We start from the raw sequence: 22,193 nt of genomic DNA, 5'->3' as shown, positions 1-22,193 counted from the left end.
ACCACCCAGTGGGACGGTAGAGGAGCGTAGGCCTGCTGTCCTTGTGGCAGTGAACGCACCGTCGAGCCGCTTTCTCATTTCATGTGGAAAAAGCAATTAATGACGTGGAAATATGATAATGCATAACGCTTGGGGAGCGAGGCCCCTGATCACCAGACCAGCAGCTCCTCGCCCCCTCTCCTGGTATTTCTCCCAGGGAGTCTCGCCCTTTCACGACTGGAGAAACATTAGCAGCCAGTCCGGCTTGTTTTGCATCAAAACAACGCCTCATTTGCATAATCTGGAGATGAGCTGCTCCCTGCTGCCAGGGAAGGTCAGCCTCCCCCAGTATCCCCTCATCCTCCTCGTAGCCGATACCCCGTCTCCTCGGCTCCAGGCCGCTTCATCCTGTCCTGGGGGGGCGGGCGCCAGTCACTCACTGGTTGTGACATATTACAGCTGACAGGCTCTCAGTGTGAGTCTCAGACTCCACCGGCCACCAGTATGACTCTCTAGTGGGAGTAATGGGCCTAAGAGCAACACCCAGGCCTCGCTCTCGACCAAGTACTGTATGTAATACGACAGCCTCAGCCTGTTTGTGCCGTGCTATGGATTTGGCTCTGAGCGCCAGTCGTGTGACTCTGGTGCCATTTTGGCCCAAAACTAGGTGATATTCTGATCTGCGGGTGATCCTGGTTCTGTGCCGCGTGATGTTTGCTGATAACAAGATCCTTCAAACACCTCATCATAAACGTGAGGATGTGAAGGAAACGTGTGATGAAGATGCGTCTGAGTGACATATGGAGCACACGTCCGTGAGAAGGAGGTAACATGAGAAACGTTCAGCGTTTCGCTCTGAATTATTTAATAAAGCCGTGGTCCTCTCTGGGAGGCAGGATGCGGCTCCAGCTCTTCATGGTTGGCAGCAGCCTGCAGCTCTGACTCTGCTGCCAACACGCTGCCGGTGGAGAGGCTTCAAACTTGAGCTGCTTTCATCTCCCACTTTATTTGTGTCTCTACAGAAGCCCCGGCTTCAGCTGGATGCTTACCTGCTGATGGGTGAACTTCACAGAACTCCTTCAAAGCAGTGAGGTCCGATCCGCACTTCTCCGGCCAACTGAGCTGTTAGAAGGTGTCGGCCGCCAGCAGAAGCACGGCCTGCCGTCCTGTTTACCTCCGAGGAGTCATCACCCACAGGCCGTTACGGCACCAAGACGAGGACAAACTGTTCCACAAGTTTGTGGCCAACAAAGTAACTTGTCCGAACAGAATTCTTCTTTCCTGCCTCTTTTCTTCAGCACAGACTGTTCCAGGGTTTAATTATGGGTCAGTGAGGAAGGGAAATTAATTTCAGGCTGTGGAGGAGTCAGAGCGTCAGGCTGACGGGGCCTCAGGGCCAAGGAGGTGGGCAGGGGGCCAAACGCCATGGCACAGTCTAAAGTCACCACGAAAAGGGTAGCAGTCAGAACGCATCAGAGCGCGTCGGACAGTGGACTGGAAACCCGTCAGCGCCGCAGCAACGTTTCTGGCACCAAATGAACCTCAAGCCGTTGTGACAGACAAGCTTCAACCTTGTTCAAGTTCTCCAGTCGGCGGCTCAGGTCACGACGTTCCTTCTATCAATCCTGTCATCTTCATGAGAAACAATGAAACACATGGAAACACATTTACAGTAGCTTGAGTTGAGTTGCTGCTCAGGGGACACTGGTGTGGGTCAAACAGCTCCATTAAAAATTTGAAGCGTTAAACAGACAACGTCAAAATTAAATGGAAAACAAATGAGACTAACTAACTGACTAACTAACGCAGTGTGTGTGTGTGTGTGTGTGTGTGTGTGTGTGTGTGTGTGTGTGTGTGTGTGTGTGTGTGTGTGTGTGTGTGTGTGTGTGTGTGTGTGTGTGTGTGTGTGTGTGTGTGTGTGTTAGTCTGTCTGTCCTAGTTGTTACCACATTCTGGATTCAGCCACTGCTGCTCTTTCCATTAAGGCCGAGCTTTGTCTCAGTCCAGCTCTACTTTAATTCAGGATCCAGATGCTGGTTTGGCCCATTCAGACACAGTTCTTTTTTTGGACCACATTCGAGCGGTTCAGCGCTAAAGCTGAACATTACTAGGCCTCGACCTTCTGATACACAATATTAAACAGAGGAACATTAGAGTACTGTGCCAGACTGGACAGGTGTTCCTAATAAAGCGGCCACAAGGAGCAGTACACTGTATCTGACCACAGAGCTGTGGGTTCTGCCAGAACCATGTGGTGCAGCGGCTGCATAAAGTGTAAATCAGGGGCTCAGAGACGAGGGGGCTGCACAAGCAGCGGTTTCCTGCCCCCCCCCCCCCCCCCCCCCCCCCCCCCCTGCTGGATGCCAGACGTCGTGGGGTGACGGGAGCTGCTGATCGGGGGTGTGAAGCCTGTGTGAGTGTGTGTGTGACAGCATTCCTCTCCTCTGATCGTGTGCAGGAGGTGAAGAAGACGGAGACAAACTCAGAAGTTCCAGAAGCTGCAGGTAAGAGCCGCACAACTGTAACGGGCTGGAGGAACCCGCGTTCCTTCCTCGTCCCTCTGTCTCCAACCAGCTGAGGATGTGTTTAGTTACGGTCTGTAGAGAAACATGAAGAACATGCTTTCTTATGCGTGAGATAAATAAATGCTGCCTCTCCCGAACCGCTACTAGCATTAACTAGCCATTAGCATTATTAGCATCAGAACAGCATGTAGTCGTTCACACTCTGGTACAGATGCTACTGTACATCTGGAACTTAACTCTGAAAACTGTCCATAGAATGTCATCGCTGCTTTGGACCTCTGGTAGTAAGAGTCAGAGGATCATTCAACTAAAGATGCATCCTCTGGGGACCATGAAGTCCCAATTGAGTATTGTTCAGAACTTAACATGATTAATCTGTGTGTGAAGGAAGCAGGAAAGCAAGATGCATGTGGTTAAACACTTATCTTTTCCCGAGGTTAACTTGATCAAACATACAGTCTCTGTAGCTACATTTGCCAGGTTTGTGCTCCTTTGGCCTGATGGGAAGTGACACCCCGGTCTTTGATCCTAAGCCTCTGCTCCCTCCCCCACCCTCCCCGTCTCCTACAACTCTGCAGGTCACACAGATTAACCCCTTGTATCCTGTTTGGAGTGAACTGGAGGGTAAAAACCTTTCCCAGTTGGGACTGGGCCACTTGTGGTGCTGGTTCTGTCAGTGGAAGGAGCTGGAGCAGAGCCCCAGTGAGAGATTCAGAGGATGCAGAGTTAGAACCAATTGCGGAGGTAGGAGCCAACTCATGTTCACTCCTCCCACAGTTTGTCATTTGATTGAGTCAGCAGGACCTACAGAGACAGGTCCATTTTGTTTGGAGCTTTCTCCTGACTGTCCAGCATTGTCCTGTTTAGAGGTTGGTTTCACTATCTGTCTGTCTTTAAGCTCCTCCTCTGGCCTGAAGGAAACCTCCACAACGCTGTGAATCTGCAGGACCTGTGCAGACCCACAATGGCCGCTGTCTGGGTCCTATTGGTGCCGCTCCTGATGACTGGGGCTGTTTGCAATGGGCTGGTTGTGGTGAACTCAGGTGTGGAGGTCATCAGGGGTCACTCTGTGTTTGTCACAGAGAAGGAGCTGAAGATCACTGTGGAGCCAGCTGAGGACTGTAAGGTGGAGGTGATGACTGAAGCCGTGGCTCAGAGGGTGGGGAGGCTGACACCGCAGGTAGGACACGTCTGCTGTAGGTCAGGTTCTGTGGCCGAGCTGTTTCTGAGTTGTTCCTTGATCTTTGCAGGCGTTTGACTGCAGCTTCCTGCAGGACGAAGTGAAGTACGTCCACAACGGCAGCCCTCTACTCGCTGAGGACACGGTGGCGCTGAGGGTCTACAGGTCCGCTCTCTGTGCCACTGGCTCTACCCCTGGACCTGCTCCCCTCTGAGGTGTGTGTGTTGTCTGTGTCCAGGTTCTCACCTTCAGTCACACTGGTGCAGACAGTGGTTCTGTCTGTGCGGGTGGTGGGGCCTGACACCGGTGTGGCACAGATGGGCAGCGCTCCGCTAGTGGTTCCACAGTTCTACGCTCTGTCCAACGCCATTGATGGCTCCATCCTGAGAATCAACACCAGTCCGGACCTGGTCTGCACAGTCAGACTGATCAGCGCCGAGACCGGTTTCCCGGCTCTGGGTCGGCTGGTGAAAGATTCTACCCAAAGGAAGGGTATGTCACAGTCACTGAACATACGGGTTAAGCTGAGGCTGGTTCTGATACTTGTTGTTGGATTCTCCAGGCAGAGAGACCACAGCGCTCTGTCCTGGAAACAAACCGTGTCCTCACGACACTGTAGAAGTTCAATCCTTTAAAAGCAGCTGCCAGGACTTCCTGAGTGCCGGCCTGAAGTACCAGCACCTTAGCCCTCCGTCTCCAGAGGTCGACTACATCCCCATCAGGGTGGAGCTGAGGGAGCAGAACACCAGGGCCTTGTTGGAGGTAGAGCAACCGCTCAGAGCTGAGCCTGTTGCTCAGTGAAGCGACTCATGAGCTGTAATTCAGCTGAAGTTGATAAAGTGCAGATCTTGTCATATCCTAGCTGGAAGTTATCCAGGTGAGATTAGCATGTCAGGTGAAGAGGGTTTATTGGCAGAGATGAGGTGACATCACACTTCACATACTTCTCAGCTCTGTGGATGTGGAAGGATGTGCAGCAGGAGGTTTTGCAGAGCTTTGAACGGATTCAGAGATCCTCGATGCCGAGGCGCTTTCTTCGCTTCTTATTAGCACGTCTTTCTTCTTCTTGTCATTTCTAACACATTTGATTGTGTGGGTCTCAGGCTTCTATTCATAGCAGCAGGTGCAGTATGTGTCTAAATACATTCACATTTACACAGCTCGGTGAGAGAAACATGCTTCATCGTCCACCTCGACTTTCCTCCCCCAGTCAGAGGCTGTGTGGTTGCCAGTTATGATCCAAGGTGCGCTGCAGAACCAGCTGCCCCGAGCTGCACTCATGGCCTCCTTCATCCTGGAGGTGGACCAGTTCATTCTCACGCCTCTGACCACGGCCACCCTGGACGCCGAGGACCAGGAGACACCGCAGGAGGGTCTGGTCTTTAACATCACCGCTCCACCTGCTGAAGGCTTCCTCACCCACCTAGACGACCACACCAAGCCCATTGGCTCCTTCACCTGGCTGGATCTGCACGAGATGAAGGTGGCCTACCAGCCGCCCAGCAGCAGCCAGGCGCAGCGAAGGAACTACGAGGTTTGGTTCTTATGATAAAATGCTGGAGCCAGTCACACAGTTGCTGCTCGGCTCCAGTGAGTTTGATCTCACTCTGTCAGAATTGCTGTTGTCTGATTGCGGCTGCTCATGCGCCAAAGTGTTACAGCAGGACATGTGTGGCCTGGGACAGAGGTCCCAAAGACCGGGCCACAGACCAGTACTGATCCTTAGATCATTTAGTACCAGGCCCACAGACCAAATGGCTAAGAAATATTTGATTGATTATTGGGGTTAAACAGATTTTTTATTTGAAAAATTGCTTGTGTCAGTCGTGTGATGTGGTCTGTTAGAAATTGAACCCACAAGCTGATTAAAATGAATATAAAACAAATATGTTTAGAAAGACAGCGACCTAAGGAGGAGACAGATTTAGAGCGTTTGACTCCCAAGAATAAGAAAGCTGCATCCTGTGTAAAATACAGTATGGGTCCATTTTCAGGTCATTGTCGTTAAGCAGCTCTGCATCATGTGTGATGACAGGGAGCTAATGAGGCTATGAAGCCTTCAAAGCCGCTGTGGGTGTCATTGTCTCCCATTAGCCCCAGATCAGAAACCACCTCATTGCTCGTGGTGAGTTGACGTTTACGCACTTTGTTTTTAGTTGTTTCTATTCCAGTCCGGAATTACGTGAAACAGGTCTGTGGTACAACGAAGGTTGGAGACCGCTGGTCTGAGAAAGCTGTCACAATGGCACATCCACAGTTCTTCTCTTTCCTACTGCAGCTTCTCTACATTCTCTTTTGGCGTAGATGATAATAGATCTTCGCTGAACCTTTGACTTAATAGCTGTGTGAGAGGTTTTGTAGTTTCATCTGTCGGGGACACATCTCTTGTTGCTCACTCTGCTTTCAGGTGCAGTTCCAGGTGATAGACGGTTTCTTCATGACTGGCCCGTCCATAGTGGTCCACATCTCCATCAGGGCAGCTGAGACCAGGGCACCCAGAGTCTCCTGGAACATGGGTGCGTTTTACCAGACAGTGACAAAGACAGTTTACTGTGTTTAGCACTAAAGAGGACGAGTGACAGACTTACACCTCGCTGGTGCTGTAGGTCTGGACCTGTTGGAGGGTCAGTCTCGACACATCACCTGGGAGGAGCTGCAGATAGTCGACAGCGACGACCTGGACGCCGTCTACCTGGTGGCAGTGGATGGGCCTGAACACGGACGTCTCAGTGTGAGAGGTGAGGGGTCGAAGGTCACGTCTGACAACAGGATACTGTAAGTCAGTAAGTGGGTCACACTGGGTGCAGACTGATGATGGCTGTGGTGTTTGCTTGGTGGAGGCTGTGTCCTGTATTCCCATGCTGGTATTCCGACACTCACTGCCCTGGGAATTCCTAAATATTGTCATCTGGCCTTTCCCTCCATGTGGTGCCCATCCGTCAGGGACTGTGGTGTGGCTGGGGAAGCATATGTGTAGTGGCCCTGCATGTGTTTGCTAATCAGGTGTAAAATGGGGCCACGCCGCTTCGCCAGGGGCCGAGGCTGCTGCCTCCCGCCCCCGTTGCTCCATGTCTGTCCCTTCCAGCCCAGCGCGTAGGGAGCCGTCGCTGTCTCCATCGCAGCGCGGCCCAGCAGATTGGAGAGACTTATGCCATTTCATGCCGTCGTGCACAGGGAGCAGATGCACTGTCCCCAAACAGGTTTTCACATATCAGCTAGAGGGAGGGAGGGGAGGCGACAGAAGTGCAGGGCCAAGGACGGAACCTTTACGGCTGCTCTGTGAAAGAAGAGAAAAGCGCCGAGGCCACGCTTTCCTGCTGAATGAAGAAGCAGCTTGAGGAGCTGAACAGTGGATCTTTGCGATGTGACCCTGCAGCCGGCTGCTGGGGTCGGATGCCTCTACGTCACATTCACTGAGTGTAGATGAAACCACACTGCGTCACGGAGCAGTTGTTGTGTCAGCGTTTTTCTGGAGATGAACTTATGGTTTACAGAATGGCCTTGCTGCGGAGGTGGGACACAGTCTGTGTGCTGGTGGCTCATCATCTGTACTCAGATGCGGCTGTTAGCCGGACAGAAGCTGAGGCTGAAGTCGCTCTCACCATCATTTTAGGAGATGTCATCCTGGCGGAACTTTGAGTGTGTGAAGGAGGAAGAAGCAAACAGTGAAAAGAACAAATCTGTTTCCATGGCAAGTTGAATGGATGTTTTTTTCCTGAAGGCTTCGTTTAAAAGGAGCCTTGGCTTTACTGTATTTAGCAGCTGCTTCTCTCTGTAAAACATCAGCCTGTTTGTGTGATGGGGCTCAAACTTCTGTCCCACTGGGCAGCTTTCCACCTTCCTCCCATCTCCACAGTTGAAGTTGACTGCGCTGACCGAAGTTTGGCTCTCTTCTCCAGCGCCGTGTCTGTGGGGGGTGGGGGGTGCTGACCCTCCATGCTGCAGCGTGGGGACAGGCACTGCAGGCTCCCTGCAGCGCCTTCAGCCAAATGGAAAGCTGCCTGTCCCAGCGTACACTCCCAGCCCGGTTCTTCCTTTGTGGGCCTGCTGCCCAACGCCACCTATGGGCCCAATTACCAAGTTGTTTCCATCACTTGGACCAGTAGCTGGTTCCCCTTGGTAAAGTTGCTAATGAGGTTCGGGCTTGCGACCACTCGTCTCTCAATCTGTCTGCTGACCTTGCCCTTCTGTCTCTCTGGCACACGCAGGGAGACGGGAAGCGCTCGTCCTGGCAGCCGAGCGGCCACTGGGAAGGACGCCATGTATTACCCCACCGGTGTTCACAGCACAAAGCCCAGCCAGCGCCTCACGGTGCCTTCAGGCGCTAAGAGAATCTTGTTATTTCCAAGTGACAATGGGAGAAAACAGCGTGCATGTGTTGGAGACCGTAATTGAATCAAAGCGCAAAGCTTTGGCTGCTAAAACAGGCGTTCGACAGCCGGCCGCCATCGTGTGAGCGTTGCTGTTAGCGCTGCAACGATCTGAATGTGAGGAGGCCAGCCAGCAGAGAGCTGGCGAGCGGACACGGCCTGCATCGCATTAATGTAGGGCGCAAGTTTTTTATGTTGAGTCCAACTCCTCAAACTGATGAATTGATGCTCAGACTCCTTTAGGTTGGAGACCGGAGGAAGATGATCCAGCTAAAGGGAGCAGCTTTCAGCTCCGGACAAACACGTGCAGCTCTTTTAGACAACTCTGGCCTGTTCCCCAGGTGCGAAGGCCTTCATGTTCCGTGTGTGGGACCTGAAAGATGGGGCGGTCGCCTACCATCACTCGGACAGCGACACCACTCGCGACCATATCGTCTTCCGCATCAGTGACGGGCGTCACAGCATCCGACACAAGTTCCCTGTTAACATCCTGCCCAAAGACGACTCCCCGCCGTTCCTCATCAACAACGTGGCAGTGGAGGTGCAGGAGGGTGGGTCTGTGCGTCTGGAGGACTACATGCTGCTGGCCTCTGACCTGGACTCCAGCGATGACTTCATCCTCTACCAACTAGTCTCCGTCCCCAGGGCGGGGCAGCTGCTCAGGAAGACGTCGCCCCACGGAACAGGTGAGGTTGGAGCTGAACCGGGGCTGTTTAAAGAAGAAAACAGGATCATTTTAGTTTGACCTCAAACTGCTTGAAGCCACTTTAACTTAAACTGTACTGTACTGTACTGTACATCACAAGACCTTACTGCTGGTAAAACACTACACAAATGATGTGTCATATGTACTAAATGTGTAGGTAGAAAAAGGAGAAGAAAGTCGTCATTTAAATTTTTAGTCTGTTACCATGAACTAAATTAGAAAAAAGATCATTTAATCCATGATTCTGGATAAATAAAGCATGATTGGTATGAAGTCTTGCTGTTCCTTCCTCTCCAGGAGTTTCTGTGGATCGTTTCCTGCAGAGCGATCTGATCCAGGGTCAGATCTATTACCGGCACTCGGGAGAGGAGCAGTTCGAAGACTCTTTGGACTTCACGCTGTCCGACAGCCACCAGCCACCAAACCTGTCCCAGACTTATGTGAGTGGAACCATCAAGTGCTTCTGTCCCAGAAATAAAGCAAACCGTAAAGAAGCTGGTTTAAGCTACTCAGTCCTCTGGTGCCGAAGTAACAGCACACGTTAAACCACATTAAACCAAAGTCTAGGCTGTATGGCAGTTTCACAAAATCAGCAAACAGCCCTGGGGAAACCTGCACAGAATAAATGAGGAGCCTATTTATGTTATGAAGCGTTGACTGAAGTTCTGACACTCAGCTCTGGTTTCCTGCCGCTGTCCAGACGCTGGTGCTCCATGTTTTCCCAGTGAAGGATCAGCTGCCGGTTCAAGTCCCCGGCTGCGTTCTCTCCCTGTCTGTAAAGGAGACGGACGTGGTCTACATCACCCAGGCTCACCTCCACTTCATAGACAACGAGCATCCACACAGTGACCTGACCTACGTCGTCACCCAGCCCTGCTTTAGCCCACTGCATCCTGGGTAAGGACTCAACCAGAACCTGGCATTGTCCGGACTTGGTGTTTGACCTGTTTTCTGTTGTAGGCTGATGGACGCTGGACGCCTGTTTTACACAGACGGCACCAACGGCATGAAGAAAGACCACATGGTGCCAGAGCTGAAGTCCTTCACTCAGGTCTAGATAAGATAAACCTTTATTCGCCCCACAGAGTGGGAAATTACAGCAGCAATACAGCAGAGAAATAGTGACAGGATAATAATATTAGTAATAATAATACAGTATATAGGAATGATAAGAATAATAGTCACATGACAGATGCAAAGCGAATGGTGTTTGTAGAAGTGAAGCGTGACGTGTGCTGTCCTCATTCCTGCAGCATGCGGTGAACCACAGGAAGGTGGCCTTCATGCCTCCAGTGGAGGACATTGGCCCAGAGCAGCTCTTTGTCCAGTTTGTCTTCTCTGTTGTCGACCACCACGGTGGCAGCGTCTCTGGCCTCCTCTTCAACATCACCGTCACCCCAGTGGACGACCAGAAGCCAGAGGTCAGGGTTCAAGCGAGACTCAACTTCATTATCAATCAGACATAATTGTAGTATTTTTCTTTTCATTTTACATCAGTGGACACAAAGTGTGAGCGCAGTTTCCAGTGTTTTGATTTGTGGTCGGCAGGCCTTCACCAACCTGCTGCGGGTGGAGGAGGGCGGAGGGGCTTTCATCACAGAGGACCACCTCCTGGTTCGGGACCAGGACAGCTGGGAGGAGGTGCTGAGGGTGGAGGTCCAGAGGACGCCTGCTCATGGCCGCCTGGAGCTGCAGGGCAGGACTCTGCTGCAGGGAGACGCCTTCACCTTGCAGGATCTGAGAGGCCTCCGGCTGAGGTGAGGCCAGAAGAGCACAGGAAGCCTCTCATGGTTCCTGATGACTGAGGTTGATTTTCAGTCAAATTAAAAATTAAAAGTAAACTGTATTTTGGTGCAGAGCTCCAAAACAAAACATTGGTTCAGATTGACACCACAGCCTGCAGGATGACAGGGAAAGTTAAATGACTGGACCCTTGGAAGCATCAGCAAATTGAACAGACAAATATTCTGCCCCAGTTTATTCTCTATAATGTTATTTTTTTTCTCTCACTGACTCGTTTTGTAACCAAATCACAGGTGAAGAACTTGAAGCTTGGTGTCCTGTTCGAGGACATTCTTTTTGCCGAGTCTGTTTAGTTTTTTCTTCTGTCTCTGATTCTGTCTTTAACTTACCTGCATGATGTTCTCATACTAATGCAGTCGGATGTGTCACAGACTCATTCACGATGACTCAGAGACCACAGAGGACGAAGTCGGGCTGAAGGTGACCGATGGTGTAAACTCAGCTGATGTCATCTTGTCGATACAGGTAAACTATCAGGTGCCAAAAGCAACGTTCAGTGGAACGAAGGAACCAAACTGATCAAGTCATTGTCCTGGTGTCTTCAGGTGCTGCCCATGAATGATGAGCCTCCACAGCTACGAGAAGGTCTCCGGGGGGAGGTGGGCTGTGAAGAGGGAGGCCAGGTCCAGCTGACGGTGGACTACCTGTTGGCTACAGACAGAGACAGTGATGACTCCAGGCTCACCTACATGCTGGCCCGAAGTCCTGGCAGAGGAGAGCTGCAGAGATCTGGGTTGAGCGTGGACAAATTCTCTCAGAAGGACCTGCTGCAGGGACTCATCTTCTATGTCCACACAGGTGAGGTCAGGTCGTGTTCTACCAGCTGCTTCAACTGTCAAAATGTAAATCCGACTCTTGCTGTGAATCCGTCTCGGGCTGTGAATCTGTCTCTTGCTGTGAAACCGTCTCGGGCTGTGAATCTGTATCTTGCTGTGAATCCGTCTCCTGCTGTGAATCCGTCTCGGGCTGTGAATCTGTCTCTTGCTGTGAATCCGTCTCCTGCTGTGAATTTGTCTCTTGCTGTGAATCTGTCTCATGCTGTGAATCCGTGTCCTGCTGTGAATTTGTCCCTTGCTGTGAATCTGTCTCTTGCTGTGAATCCGTCTCCTGCTGTGAATCCGTCTCGGGCTGTGAATCTGTCTCTTGCTGTGAATCCGTCTCCTGCTGTGAATTTGTCTCTTGCTGTGAATCCGTCTCATGCTGTGAATCCGTGTCCTGCTGTGAATCCGTCTCTCTGGCTGTGAATTTGTCTCTTGCTGTGAATCCGTCTCCTGCTGTGAATCCGTCTCTTGCTGTGAATTTGTCTCTTGCTGTGAATCTGTCTCTTGCTGTGAATCCGTGTCCTGCTGTGAATCCGTCTCCGGCTGTGAATCCGTCTCCTGCTGTGAATCCGTCTCCGGCTGTGAATCCGTCTCCTGCTGTGAATTTGTCCCTTGCTGTGAATTTGTCTCTTGCTGTGAATCCGTCTCCTGCTGTGAATCCGTCCCTTGCTGTGAATCTGTCTCTTGCTGTGAATCCGTCTCCCGCTGTGAATTTGTCTCTTGCTGTGAATCCATCTCATGCTGTGAATCCGTGTCCTGCTGTGAATCCGTCTTTCCGACTGTGAAACTGTCTCTTGCTGTGAATCCGTCCCTTGCTGTGAATTAGTCTCTTGCTGTGAATCTGTCTTTTGCTGTGAATCTGTCTCTTGCTGTGAATCCGTCTCCTGCTGTGAATCCGTCTCCTGCTGTGAATTTGTCGGTTGCTGTGAATCTAACTCCTGTGTCGTATAGTCACAGACAGAATTGAGTCGTGTTGCTTGTATAAACTCTGTCCAGGAGGTGAAATCGGGCCTGATCCTGTGTTTGACACTGTCACTCTCATCATTTCTGACGGTGAGGCTGGTGGCACCGATGGCTGTTGCCATGGAGACGCCCCTCCACCACCCGTCCCCCTGCATGGCATGCTTCCAGTTTATGACCTTAATATCACCGTTTCACCAGTCAACAACAAAGTGCCCTCCGTCGTTGTGCGTAAGTCTAAGATCTGAGAGGACACTTGCAGTGTCACACACATCTCTAGAAGAGTCCAGCCTGTGTATGCTGTATTTATGAGGACGATTGATGATGGATGATTGTCTCTCACAGGTCGTGTTTGTGTGTGTGTGTGTGTGTGTGTGTGTGTGTGTGTGTGTGTGTGTGTGTGTGTGTGTGTGTGTGTGTGTGTGTGTGTGTGTGTGTGTATAAGTGATGATAATGAGCGTGTGGAGTTCTGGTCATTGTAAGTAGTAATTAGTAAGTTCTATGTTGCTTTTCTTGGTTCAGGTGAACCCATATTGGTGGTGGACGAGGGCTCCTGGGCCTGTCTGTGTGCGGGGGTTCTGGGGGCCTTGGACCAGGACAGTCCCCCTGACCAGCTGACCTTCCACATTGAGATACCGCCACTGCGCGGGTTCCTGGAGAACACTCTTCCGGCACCTGGGTCTGAAAAGAGCAACGCTGGTGTCCGAGTGGGTCAGTGTGTAGAACTGGGTTTGGAATAAGCCTCATACATGCAGCGTGCAGCAGTGACAGTAAATGACGGGCCACTGGACTTATGCTGGAGTTTGTCATTTCCAGAATCCTTTAGTCTCATCCACCTGATGTCAGGCTTCATCAACTACGTCCAGTCAGAGCACAGTGGGACGGAGCCAACTGCTGACCAGCTGTCTGTCAGTGTGAGTGACGGCGTGCACCACTCTGCCCCCGTCGCCTTCCACATCCTCATTAACCCGACCAATGACGAACCGCCGACTTTGCAGTTCGCCAACTTCACCGTATGTCCAGCTCAGCATTAGCTTCAGCTGTTCTGTGATTAGGCATGAGTGTGGATCAGCCTTGTTCCTGGTGTTGTCCTCAGGTGACAGAGGGTGGGATGAGGAAACTGACTCCAACCTTCCTGAGCGCCTCAGACCTGGACGCCCCTCCTGACCCGCTGACCTTCACGGTGGTGCAGCCTCCAGCCCATGGCTGCCTGGTGAACAGCTTCTATGGCCACTACAAGGAACCAGACCTCCTGCACAGGAGCCTCCTCATCACCTCCTTCACTCTGCAGGAGCTCTTACAAGGTGAGAGAGAGCTGTGGGTGCGATTCGTGTAGCTGAAGTCACGGCGTCATGTGAATTTTGTCGTCCTCATCCTCTCCTCTGTCTGCAGGCTTAATTGTGTACATGCACGATGACACAGAAACCCTGAAGGATGCTGTGACTCTGCGGCTGACAGACGGCGTCTACACAGTTCAGGCAACGGCTCAGGTCACCGTGGTGCAGGTCAACGACGAGAAACCGAGGCTGCTCAAGTACGACCTGAACTCTAGCTCACATGTACCTTTACCCTAACGTCATGAAACACAGATGTAGAAGTTAGTGTATAAACATGAATGTGTTTTAGGTCACGTCTAATTTACCACTGACACCTGAGTAGTTAACCTTTGGTACAATGACCTGTTAATAAATGAATGGTTGCCTCAGACTTAAAGGCTGTTGCTAATAAAGTGGCCCCAGCGGAATTATATAGGTTCTTAAAATCTCCTTTTCAACATATGAAGCGTCTGACAGCTTCAAATGCTTCCTCTTTGTTTTGGTTTCAAACCTGTAGCGGCTTCATTTATTATTAATATCTCTTAAGTCTCAGAGTCTGTGGGTTTGCTGCTGCAGGTGTCGACATGGGACTGGGAGGAAGGGAGGTGGGGGCCTGTCTCTGTTTGCTTCAGTGGAAACCCCACCCCACCATAATGTTTTCATTTGAACGAATGATTGGGATTTGCATCCATGAGCGGGTCCCCAGATCAGCTGTTGGTGTGAGTGGGTGCTGGCACTGGCCGAGCTGGTGCTGAACAGGCACCGAGGCAGAAGTAAAGAAGAGACTTGGCAGATGCTGGGCTCCTTGTTTCGGATGTGCCAGCTTCTGTCCTGTGTGGATTTTAGTTCCAGCTGAGGAAGCAGCCAGATGGTTTGTGATGTTCACCCCCCGACCCCATCGGCACCAGATCTCCAAGATCCCGGTGCTCCCACACGAACGCCCAGCGTATCCTGCAGCACACCTTCATTTGAGTTCTGTTGTTTTTACTTTAGGTTTAAAAAAAATGTTGAGCAGAACAAAATAAACAAACAGAATAGAAATGACCCGCCCTCTAAACGTTGCAGGAATGCTGGGCTGGAGGTGGATGCTGGGGAGCGCGGGCTCATCTCCAGCCTGGTTCTGGAGGCCGCGGACCCGGACACGCCCCCTCACCAGGTCCACTACATCATCAGCGCCGTGCCGCGCTTTGGCAAACTGCAGCTGAAGGTGAGGAGGCGGTGGCACCTGGTTCCTGTATCCACTCATAACGTGCAGTAGTAAACAAAGCTGGTGTGAAATGATTAAACCTAGAACTGTCACTGTCACAGATGCGGACAGGTTGGACTGAACTGACGTCGGGTCAGAACTTCACTCAGGAAGACGTGGACATGAACCGTGTGTGGTACAAACACAGCGCCGCCGCTATCAGCTCCAGCTTCAAAGGTCACGACAGCTTTCGCTTCAGCCTGAGCGACCTGGACAATGAGACTCCAGCGCAGAGCTTCTTCATCTCCGTCCACAGCGTGCCCAAAGGTCAGAGGTCATATCAGCTCAGTTTGAGCAGGTTCAACATCTAAAACACTCAAAACACATAGAAAAGTTGTAAAACCTAAGAGAAAAGTTTGATGCTCGGCTCAGACGCCTGTGATGCCTCATGAATTATTGAGCCCCCTTCTTCAACTTGCTGTGCCAGCTTTGCCAGTCGGGTGAACACAGCACAGAGGCCTCGGACCCTCTGGCTCCGGGCCCGTGGTCCTGGAGGAGCCAAGGTGAGAAACGACTGAGCTCCTCAGCTGGTGAATTATTAATGTGGGGTCCTCCGGTGCCCTTCCTTCACTCCTCTCTAAAACGCTTTAAGCCGTTTTTTTAGGTTGGTTTGCTGGATCCGTCTTCTGGTTCTGGTTAGAGAGTTAGAACACTGATCCAGTGGTTCACACAACCACTGGATATATGTATAACGAAGCTGCGCAGGCTAACGCCTCCTTCGTCCGGCAGGTGACATTGTGCTGCTGATCAGGGCAGTGCATCTGAGGGAAGGTGAGCGGGTGGTGCTGAACACAGACATCCTGCTGGCGTCCGACTCGGCCAGTGGCCCAGAGCAGCTGATCTTCACGGTCTCGGCCCCTCCTCGACGCGGCCTCCTTCACGCCGTCCAGCAGCCTGGAGTGGCTCTGAGCAGCTTCACGCAGCTGGACGTGGCGGCTCACAGGCTGTGCTACAGCCACGACAACAGCCACAGCACAGACACAGACTCGTTCAGGTGAGAAGAAGGGACAGAACAGACCAGAGGGATGTCAAAAAACAGATCCAGGATCAGACGAGTCAGTGCTCGGTTCCTGGAAGGGTTAGAAGCTGTTACTGTATGAAAACAAAGTAGTGTCAGCCCTTCTAGTTCTAATGTAAAATGACATCATCAATAACAAGAGGTGAGTATTTCAAAACAATAAACACCAAATTACTCTGATGAAACATCTCTCACCCCCTAAATGTCTGAAAGTGCTCATTTGTTCAACCTTTGACCTTTGTGAATAAACAGGATGATATAATGCTCTAATCTGGCTTTAGTCCTGATAAAGTGAGATTGGGATGGAACCATGTGTGGTTCTGAGCAGCTGCTCTCAGTTTATTGGAACTATAGTGCTGAAATTCTGCTCACATCAAGACAATAAACTTGGGGACGAACGACCTGCTCCAAGCCCAAATCTGACAGGGCGGTGAAGAGAAGCAGAAGCTTCCTCCACTCTGCTCATCTTCTTTCAGACATTTTAAAGGAGGAGGGAGCCGATCCAGACCCGGACCTGAACCTCTGCTGCTTTGAGTGGACAGAATCACCAGCCGCGGGTGGGAGTTAAAGCCTGAGACCGACCGCGAGCAGAGGGACGGGCCAAATCTGAGCCGAGTGGGAACAAAACAGGAAGAGAAGCAGAGGAGGAGCAGCTGCTTCTGAAGCCGTCTGGATTTACAGCTCCATCTCAGCTTTGGCTGCATGTTTCCCTTCATGTGGGATGTGGGATGTTTCGTTGGCGCTAGTGCCACTGTGCAGCTCCTGGCTCCAGCAGACCCATCGTCACTCTGGACGAGAATTAAGCAGGTTAAACGTTGGTGTGTGGTGGACGTGGAACCGATTTAGGACCGTTCACCTAAACACAACTGTGAGCTGTTCAGCTGATGATGGATGGGCCTTATTAGAAGAATAATGCCAACGCTGGCACTGCGGCGTCCAGAGCGTCAACTGCAGACCAACGGCCCGGGGCAAACGCTGCCAACGCCGGAGCCAGATGTTACCGTGGGACTGCGTGTGTGATCAGGCCCGGGGCAGTTTGTCAGCTGCAGGGCAGGCAGATTGTGTTGGCAGTGAGCTGAGGTTTTCAGGTCCAGTTATCACTATGCGCGTGTTTGTGTGTGTGTGTCCTTGCAGTTACATCAAAGTGGGGCTCAAAATCCTTTTTTTCCTATCAAAGTGGGGCCCTTTGGCTGGGACCCACAACTTTAAAGGCCTTTTTGATGGTCAAGATGTGATTTCAGGGCTGAGGTTAGAATTGATTTGTGGTTCAAATTAGAGCAAAGATTAGACGCCTGCCTTTATTTGTGATGGTTAGGGTTAGGGGCTAGAGAAGGCATTATGTCAATGGTGGGCCCCACTTTTATATCACCGCACGCGTGTGTCTTTTTAAACTGATGTCACTACATGGAGCTTTGTCTTCTCAGTTTTGTCGTCAGCAACGGCGACTCGTCTCACAGCGGCACCCTCCACTTCAGCATCCAGCATGGTGACCGCATCCCTCCCACCCTGGACATCAACACGGGCCTACAGCTGCAGGGCGGGTCTACGGAAGCCATTACGGCCAAAAACCTACAGCTCACTGACCCCGACACGGCTGCAGCCAACCTGAGCTTTGTGGTCACACAGCCGCCTCGCTATGGGAAGCTGCTGCTGAGAGGGCTCCCACTGACACCGTCACTGAGATTCACCCAGCTGGACCTGGACGGGCTGGACCTGGCCTACCAGCATGACCTGGGCAGCCCAGCAAAGATTGACACGTTCTACTTTCTGCCGAGCGACGGGAGCAACAGAGGATACCTAGAATTTGGACAGTTGCGAGATGAGCCTGCAGTGTTTACCATCCAGGTGAGACGCTCATTTCCTGTCGGCATCATATCAGGTTTGTGGGGTGAATCAACTGTTTCATGTTTCAACTGCTCATTTCAGCAGTGTGAATGATCAATGCACATACAGTGTAATGTGGTTTGATCCCTCGCAGATGTCAGAACGTAAGAATAATTCTAATAAGAAAACCCACAGTGAGAACAGGTGAAGTACCTGTACCTGAGGGCCAGAAGAACCTTTACTAAATGGAAAAAAAAAAAAAAAAGCTAATACTGGCACTGATGATTCTGGTTGGTTTTACAACTGATTTTAGTGAGTGAGTAGACAGGAAGGTTATTAACAGTTCTTGTTGTGGTCTTGTTGTGGTCGTCTGATGCAACACAGAGGAAAAATCTGTGGAATCTCTCCTTCACACATTGAGGGCGGGTCAATTAAATTTATTATTGCCAAGTGTGTTAAAAACATATTTCAGTTATTATGACTAATTGAAAAGTTCCGTTTTTGACTTGTATTTGTTATAAGTAAAATTTAAATATAATTTTTGCTCTATTTAAAATATAACAAATAAAATTAAAAAAGGGTGCTGTGTTCAAAAACTGAAACAACTGCCATTACACGCAGCAGCAGCGACATCAAGTGGCACAAAGAAGAACTGCACGTCGGTTCATTTGATCAAAAGCCAACGGTTTATAAATATAGAAAATACAAGCAAAGCAAAAAGAGGGAGCAAACATATTTTCACGTGTCTAATTTACTTCTGGGTTGTTGTGAGCAGTAATCTCTTCTCAGATTGTGGACATTTATTGTTGCCTGATCATCATTACCCAGTGATTCAGGCCCTGCAGCTTGTCTCTGTTCAGATTTAATGACTGAGCCATTCTTCTGCTGCATTCAGGTGCTTCGCGTGGACCGGATGCCTCCCAGCCTGTGCACCAGGCACAGTCCCAGCACGGTGGTGGATGTGGGCGGTGGGCGTTACGGCATCTTCATCACCGACAAGCACCTTCAGGCGTGCGACCCCGACAGCCCCACAGAGGAGCTGCAGTACTCCATCAGCAGGAGTCCACACTTCGGTTTCCTGGAGAACTCGCTGACAGGTGGGCTGGCCGTCAGCAGGCGCTCCTCTCGTTCCCAGTACTTCCCAGCAGATAAGTACCTGCTCGTGTGCTCCCGCCCAACCAGGCGCCTACATCCAGGGTCGATTCACGCAGCGAGACGTGGATCAGCGCGCCGTGGTGTTTGTCATCCCTGCAGACGTGGGGGTGATGGCTGACAGCTTCCAGTTCCTCCTCACAGACCCAGCAGGAAACGCCATGCTGCCGGAAATGTAGGTAGAGCCTGATCTGAACTGAGGTCAGCCTGTTCCTGGCGTTAAATGACCTCTCTGGAGGCTTGTGAATGTGTCTGTTCCTGTGACCACCAGTTTGAGTTAAGGTTCCTTCCTCTCAGTGAGGCAGCAGTGTCGCTTCAGATGAGCTCAGCTCCTTTGTGCAGTCCGACCAGCTCAGACTGGTCTGCGTGTCCCCTCAGACTGGAGCTGTCCTGGTCTCGGGTGGAGTTTTCAGCGACCTGCTACAGAACCTGTGAGACAGCTGGGACCCTGCAGATCCAGGTCCAGCGCAGTGGGAGGAGCTCGGACCCAGCCTACGTGGCCATCCAGGTGTGGTGGATTCTTGTCTCATGTGTGACATGTTTAGGAAGCGCTGCTGATTCAGCGTCATGGGGTGTTTGTGTGCAGGTGGAGGAAGGATCAGCCAAACCCGGCAGAGATTTCACCCACAGCACAGGCAGTCTGATCCAGTTTGACCCAGGTCTGGAGTTGGGCTCCACTTTTAGCACCAACATGATATTCTTGCGTGGATGAATGCTATGACTGTGTTTGTCTTGTTTGTCCACTGCTTTAGGCGTCACCATGAAAACTTGGAGCATTTATCCGATAGACGATGGTTTGGAGGAAAATCACGAGGCCTTTATAATCACCCTGAAAAATCCGAGAAATGCCATCCTGGGACACAGGACCTCAGCTAGTGTTGAGATCATGGATCCCAGAGGAGGTAAAACAATAATAATGTCAGTAATCCTGAGGCGAAATGCAGCCAATGCCCAGGTCTGTGGCTGAGCTGCAGACTCGGGTCACAATGCAGCTTGACCTTGGTTTGGACCTGGACGCGCTGTTCTATGTCCTGCTTAGTTCCTCAGTCGGGCTCATGGCTCATAGCATTGCCTCAGTTCAGCAAGAAGCGGGTTTGCTGCAGGGTGGCTGGGTTTAACAGACTCTCCGTTCCTGCTGTCAGGAAGGTGCGACCCAGATGGCATGAGGGTGGACAAGCAGCCTCCCCCTCCCCTTCCTGTCCTGCCCCACCCCCCCAGGCTGGAGGAGGAGGTGGGCCCTGTTACCGACATCGAGGCGGAGCTGCTGTGGGAGACCCCGACTCACCCTTCCAGAGGAGACGTCCCGGATCGCCGACCTTACTTGGACTACGGAGCAGGGGAACCACAGGATCAGGCAGCGCCAGGCCACCGTCACACCCACTACAGCAGACAGCTGCCAGAGACTGGGAGCACTGGGAGCAGACAAGCAGAACTAAAGGTTAGTGATGATGTAGATCCTGTCCAGCACTGATCCGGTGGAGACTTCTGCCTCTTCCTGTTCCAGCTGCGGCTGCCAGCAGACGAGCGCGAGTGGACGGTAAGATTCACTGATTGGTCCAAACGTCTATTCAAACACAGAGCTCACAGAGTTCCTGGTGCTTCTGCAGTTTCACAGTCTGAGTCCGCTCCGGCTGGAGGAGCTGCATCCAGGTGATGCCGGGTGGAGCTTCCCGCAGGACGCACCTCAGGTGGATCCGTCACCCAGACACCAGCGCAAGGTACAGACACACATAAACTATGCCTAGGAAGAGCTCAGCTGAGTGGTTCCGTTCTGGATGGGCTCAGTGACCTTTGACCTCTTGTCTCCTTAGAGCGGAAAGTCAATCAGCAGCTCGTGTCCCAACAGTTGGACTCATCGCCGGACACGCTGTTACTTCCTCAACCCGTCTGTAGCCAGCTGGGCCAGCGCCGACAGAACCTGCTCTCTGCTGTAAATCAGCCGTTTGATGTTTAAAACTGAGGAACGCCAATGTGATAATTACAGGATGAATCTTTTGTGACTCACTGCTTCAGGTTCAACAGCAGCCTGGCCAGCGTGGGCTCCAGGAAAGACATGGCCTGGCTGTGGAGGTTTGCTGGGAGGAAAGCGTTTTGGACCGGTGAGAACACAGTGTTGAGCAGCAGAGTGTCATGGAACACGTGCTGATGGCCACGTTCACACTTTTTTTAGTATCTAGATTCATCCGTCATTTGTAGTTTCGTGCAGCAGCTGCTGCATCAGCCCATTTAGAATATTACCATAGGTATTAATGGGACATTAAGTTTCCTTCCTGGGCCCGTACTGATTGTATAACCTATCATTTGTACAACAAGCAACCTCCTTCCCCTCAGGAACGCCTGGAGGCCCAGGGTGGATGCAGGCTGGTCCCAGAGTGAGGGGGCCCCCGCTCGGCAGCAGGGGATCCAAGCAGAGACCCCAGTGTGTCCTGGTTCAAAGCCCCAGAAGCTGGATTTCAACCAGCTGCTCGGCTGAAACTCAGCACGGGTTCATCTGCTCGTCTCCAGCTCAGCATCACTGAGACGCTCTCGGCCTGACCACACCTGTTTACTGTTTTACCATAATAAAATGATTAATACAGCTTTTTGCATGAAAGATTTTGAATGTGTCGGTTGAAGTCATCTTCACACTGAACATCATGTGCATGTCTAGACCCTGCAAAAGACAGCGTCTCTGACATGCGAGCGGAGAGGTTATGTTTGTAGCCGGGATCCAAGCTTATGCCTTATGGCAGACTCAGCTTCTCCCTTAGTCTGCGTTTAACAGTGTGATAATTGTGGCTGTTACCAGGTCATGCTACATGAAGACCACGTGTTTCTTTTGCACATGCTCCTCCTGTTTATTAACCATGCTCTTCTGTCATTTCTCTATAATCTCAGGCTCTAGTCATTCCTTCTTATTGTTCTGTGCTGTTGTGTCTTGTCTCTTTGTTCTGAGAGTTGACATGAAATGGTTATTTTAGGAATACATGTAACTTTGTAGTTTCCAGTTACTGTAAGATGTAGTAATCAACATGGACAAACCAGAATCAGAATGAGTTTTATTCACCAGGTTTATTGGTTTGTTTATTCACCAAGACAACCATGAAATTTCATCCGGTCTGACTCCATCTTTTTATGTTTACGGGGTGTGAGGGGTCAGCAGTGACGCTGACAGCCTGTTTTTTCAGTCTGGCCCGGTGAAGATGGAAGCTCAGTCTCAATGATCTTCTCTGCTGACCGGACCACCCGCTGCAGTCTGTGTCTGTCCTGCTTGGTGGCTGAACCAAACCACACAGTGATGGAGGTGCGGAGGA

The 22,193-nt window shown here is 51.2% G+C and overlaps 1 protein-coding gene across 2 annotated transcripts; it reads left to right on the top strand.

Annotated features, from left to right (window-relative positions):
• Positions 1 to 2,345: 2,345 nt before the first annotated feature.
• On the top strand, positions 2,346 to 21,948 carry frem1b (Fras1 related extracellular matrix 1b). Of its 2 annotated transcripts, XM_029149175.3 has the most exons (37): positions 2,346 to 2,483; positions 3,083 to 3,248; positions 3,403 to 3,684; positions 3,755 to 3,849; positions 3,923 to 4,176; positions 4,247 to 4,446; positions 4,895 to 5,218; positions 6,092 to 6,200; positions 6,291 to 6,422; positions 8,396 to 8,740; positions 9,058 to 9,200; positions 9,461 to 9,657; positions 9,721 to 9,811; positions 10,014 to 10,181; positions 10,309 to 10,517; positions 10,935 to 11,028; positions 11,109 to 11,361; positions 12,381 to 12,575; positions 12,867 to 13,055; positions 13,161 to 13,357; positions 13,441 to 13,648; positions 13,737 to 13,878; positions 14,726 to 14,867; positions 14,969 to 15,173; positions 15,636 to 15,900; positions 17,349 to 17,769; positions 18,644 to 18,845; positions 18,931 to 19,075; positions 19,279 to 19,408; positions 19,487 to 19,559; positions 19,653 to 19,802; positions 20,043 to 20,338; positions 20,405 to 20,437; positions 20,508 to 20,618; positions 20,712 to 20,830; positions 20,914 to 20,999; positions 21,232 to 21,948. In XM_029149175.3, exons 3-37 carry the CDS (start codon positions 3,469 to 3,471, stop codon positions 21,417 to 21,419), a joined length of 6,327 nt encoding a protein of 2,108 aa, XP_029005008.1. In that variant the 5' UTR covers positions 2,346 to 2,483; positions 3,083 to 3,248; positions 3,403 to 3,468; the 3' UTR covers positions 21,420 to 21,948. The 2 variants fall into 2 exon arrangements, 1 of the variants encoding a protein (XP_029005008.1); XR_008694618.1 differs by lacking the exons at positions 20,405 to 20,437; positions 20,914 to 20,999; positions 21,232 to 21,948 and having other exon boundaries at positions 20,479 to 20,618.
• Positions 21,949 to 22,193: the final 245 nt, after the last annotated feature.

The sequence above is a fragment of the Betta splendens genome, chromosome 4 (assembly GCF_900634795.4).
Source record: "Betta splendens chromosome 4, fBetSpl5.4, whole genome shotgun sequence".
Classification (NCBI taxonomy): domain Eukaryota; kingdom Metazoa; phylum Chordata; class Actinopteri; order Anabantiformes; family Osphronemidae; genus Betta; species Betta splendens.
The sequence above is the reverse complement of the archived record's forward strand: the minus strand, read 5'-3'. Positions and strand labels throughout refer to the sequence as shown.

Coding starts and splice junctions, on each gene's coding strand:
- frem1b (XM_029149175.3), top strand. CDS start 3,469: ATGGCCGCTGTCTGGGTCCTATTGGTGCCGCTCCTGATGACTGGGGCT. Junction 10,518..10,934: donor CTGAGAGGCCTCCGGCTGAG/GTGAGGCCAGAA, acceptor GATGTGTCACAG/ACTCATTCACGATGACTCAG. Junction 13,879..14,725: donor GAGAAACCGAGGCTGCTCAA/GTACGACCTGAA, acceptor TAAACGTTGCAG/GAATGCTGGGCTGGAGGTGG.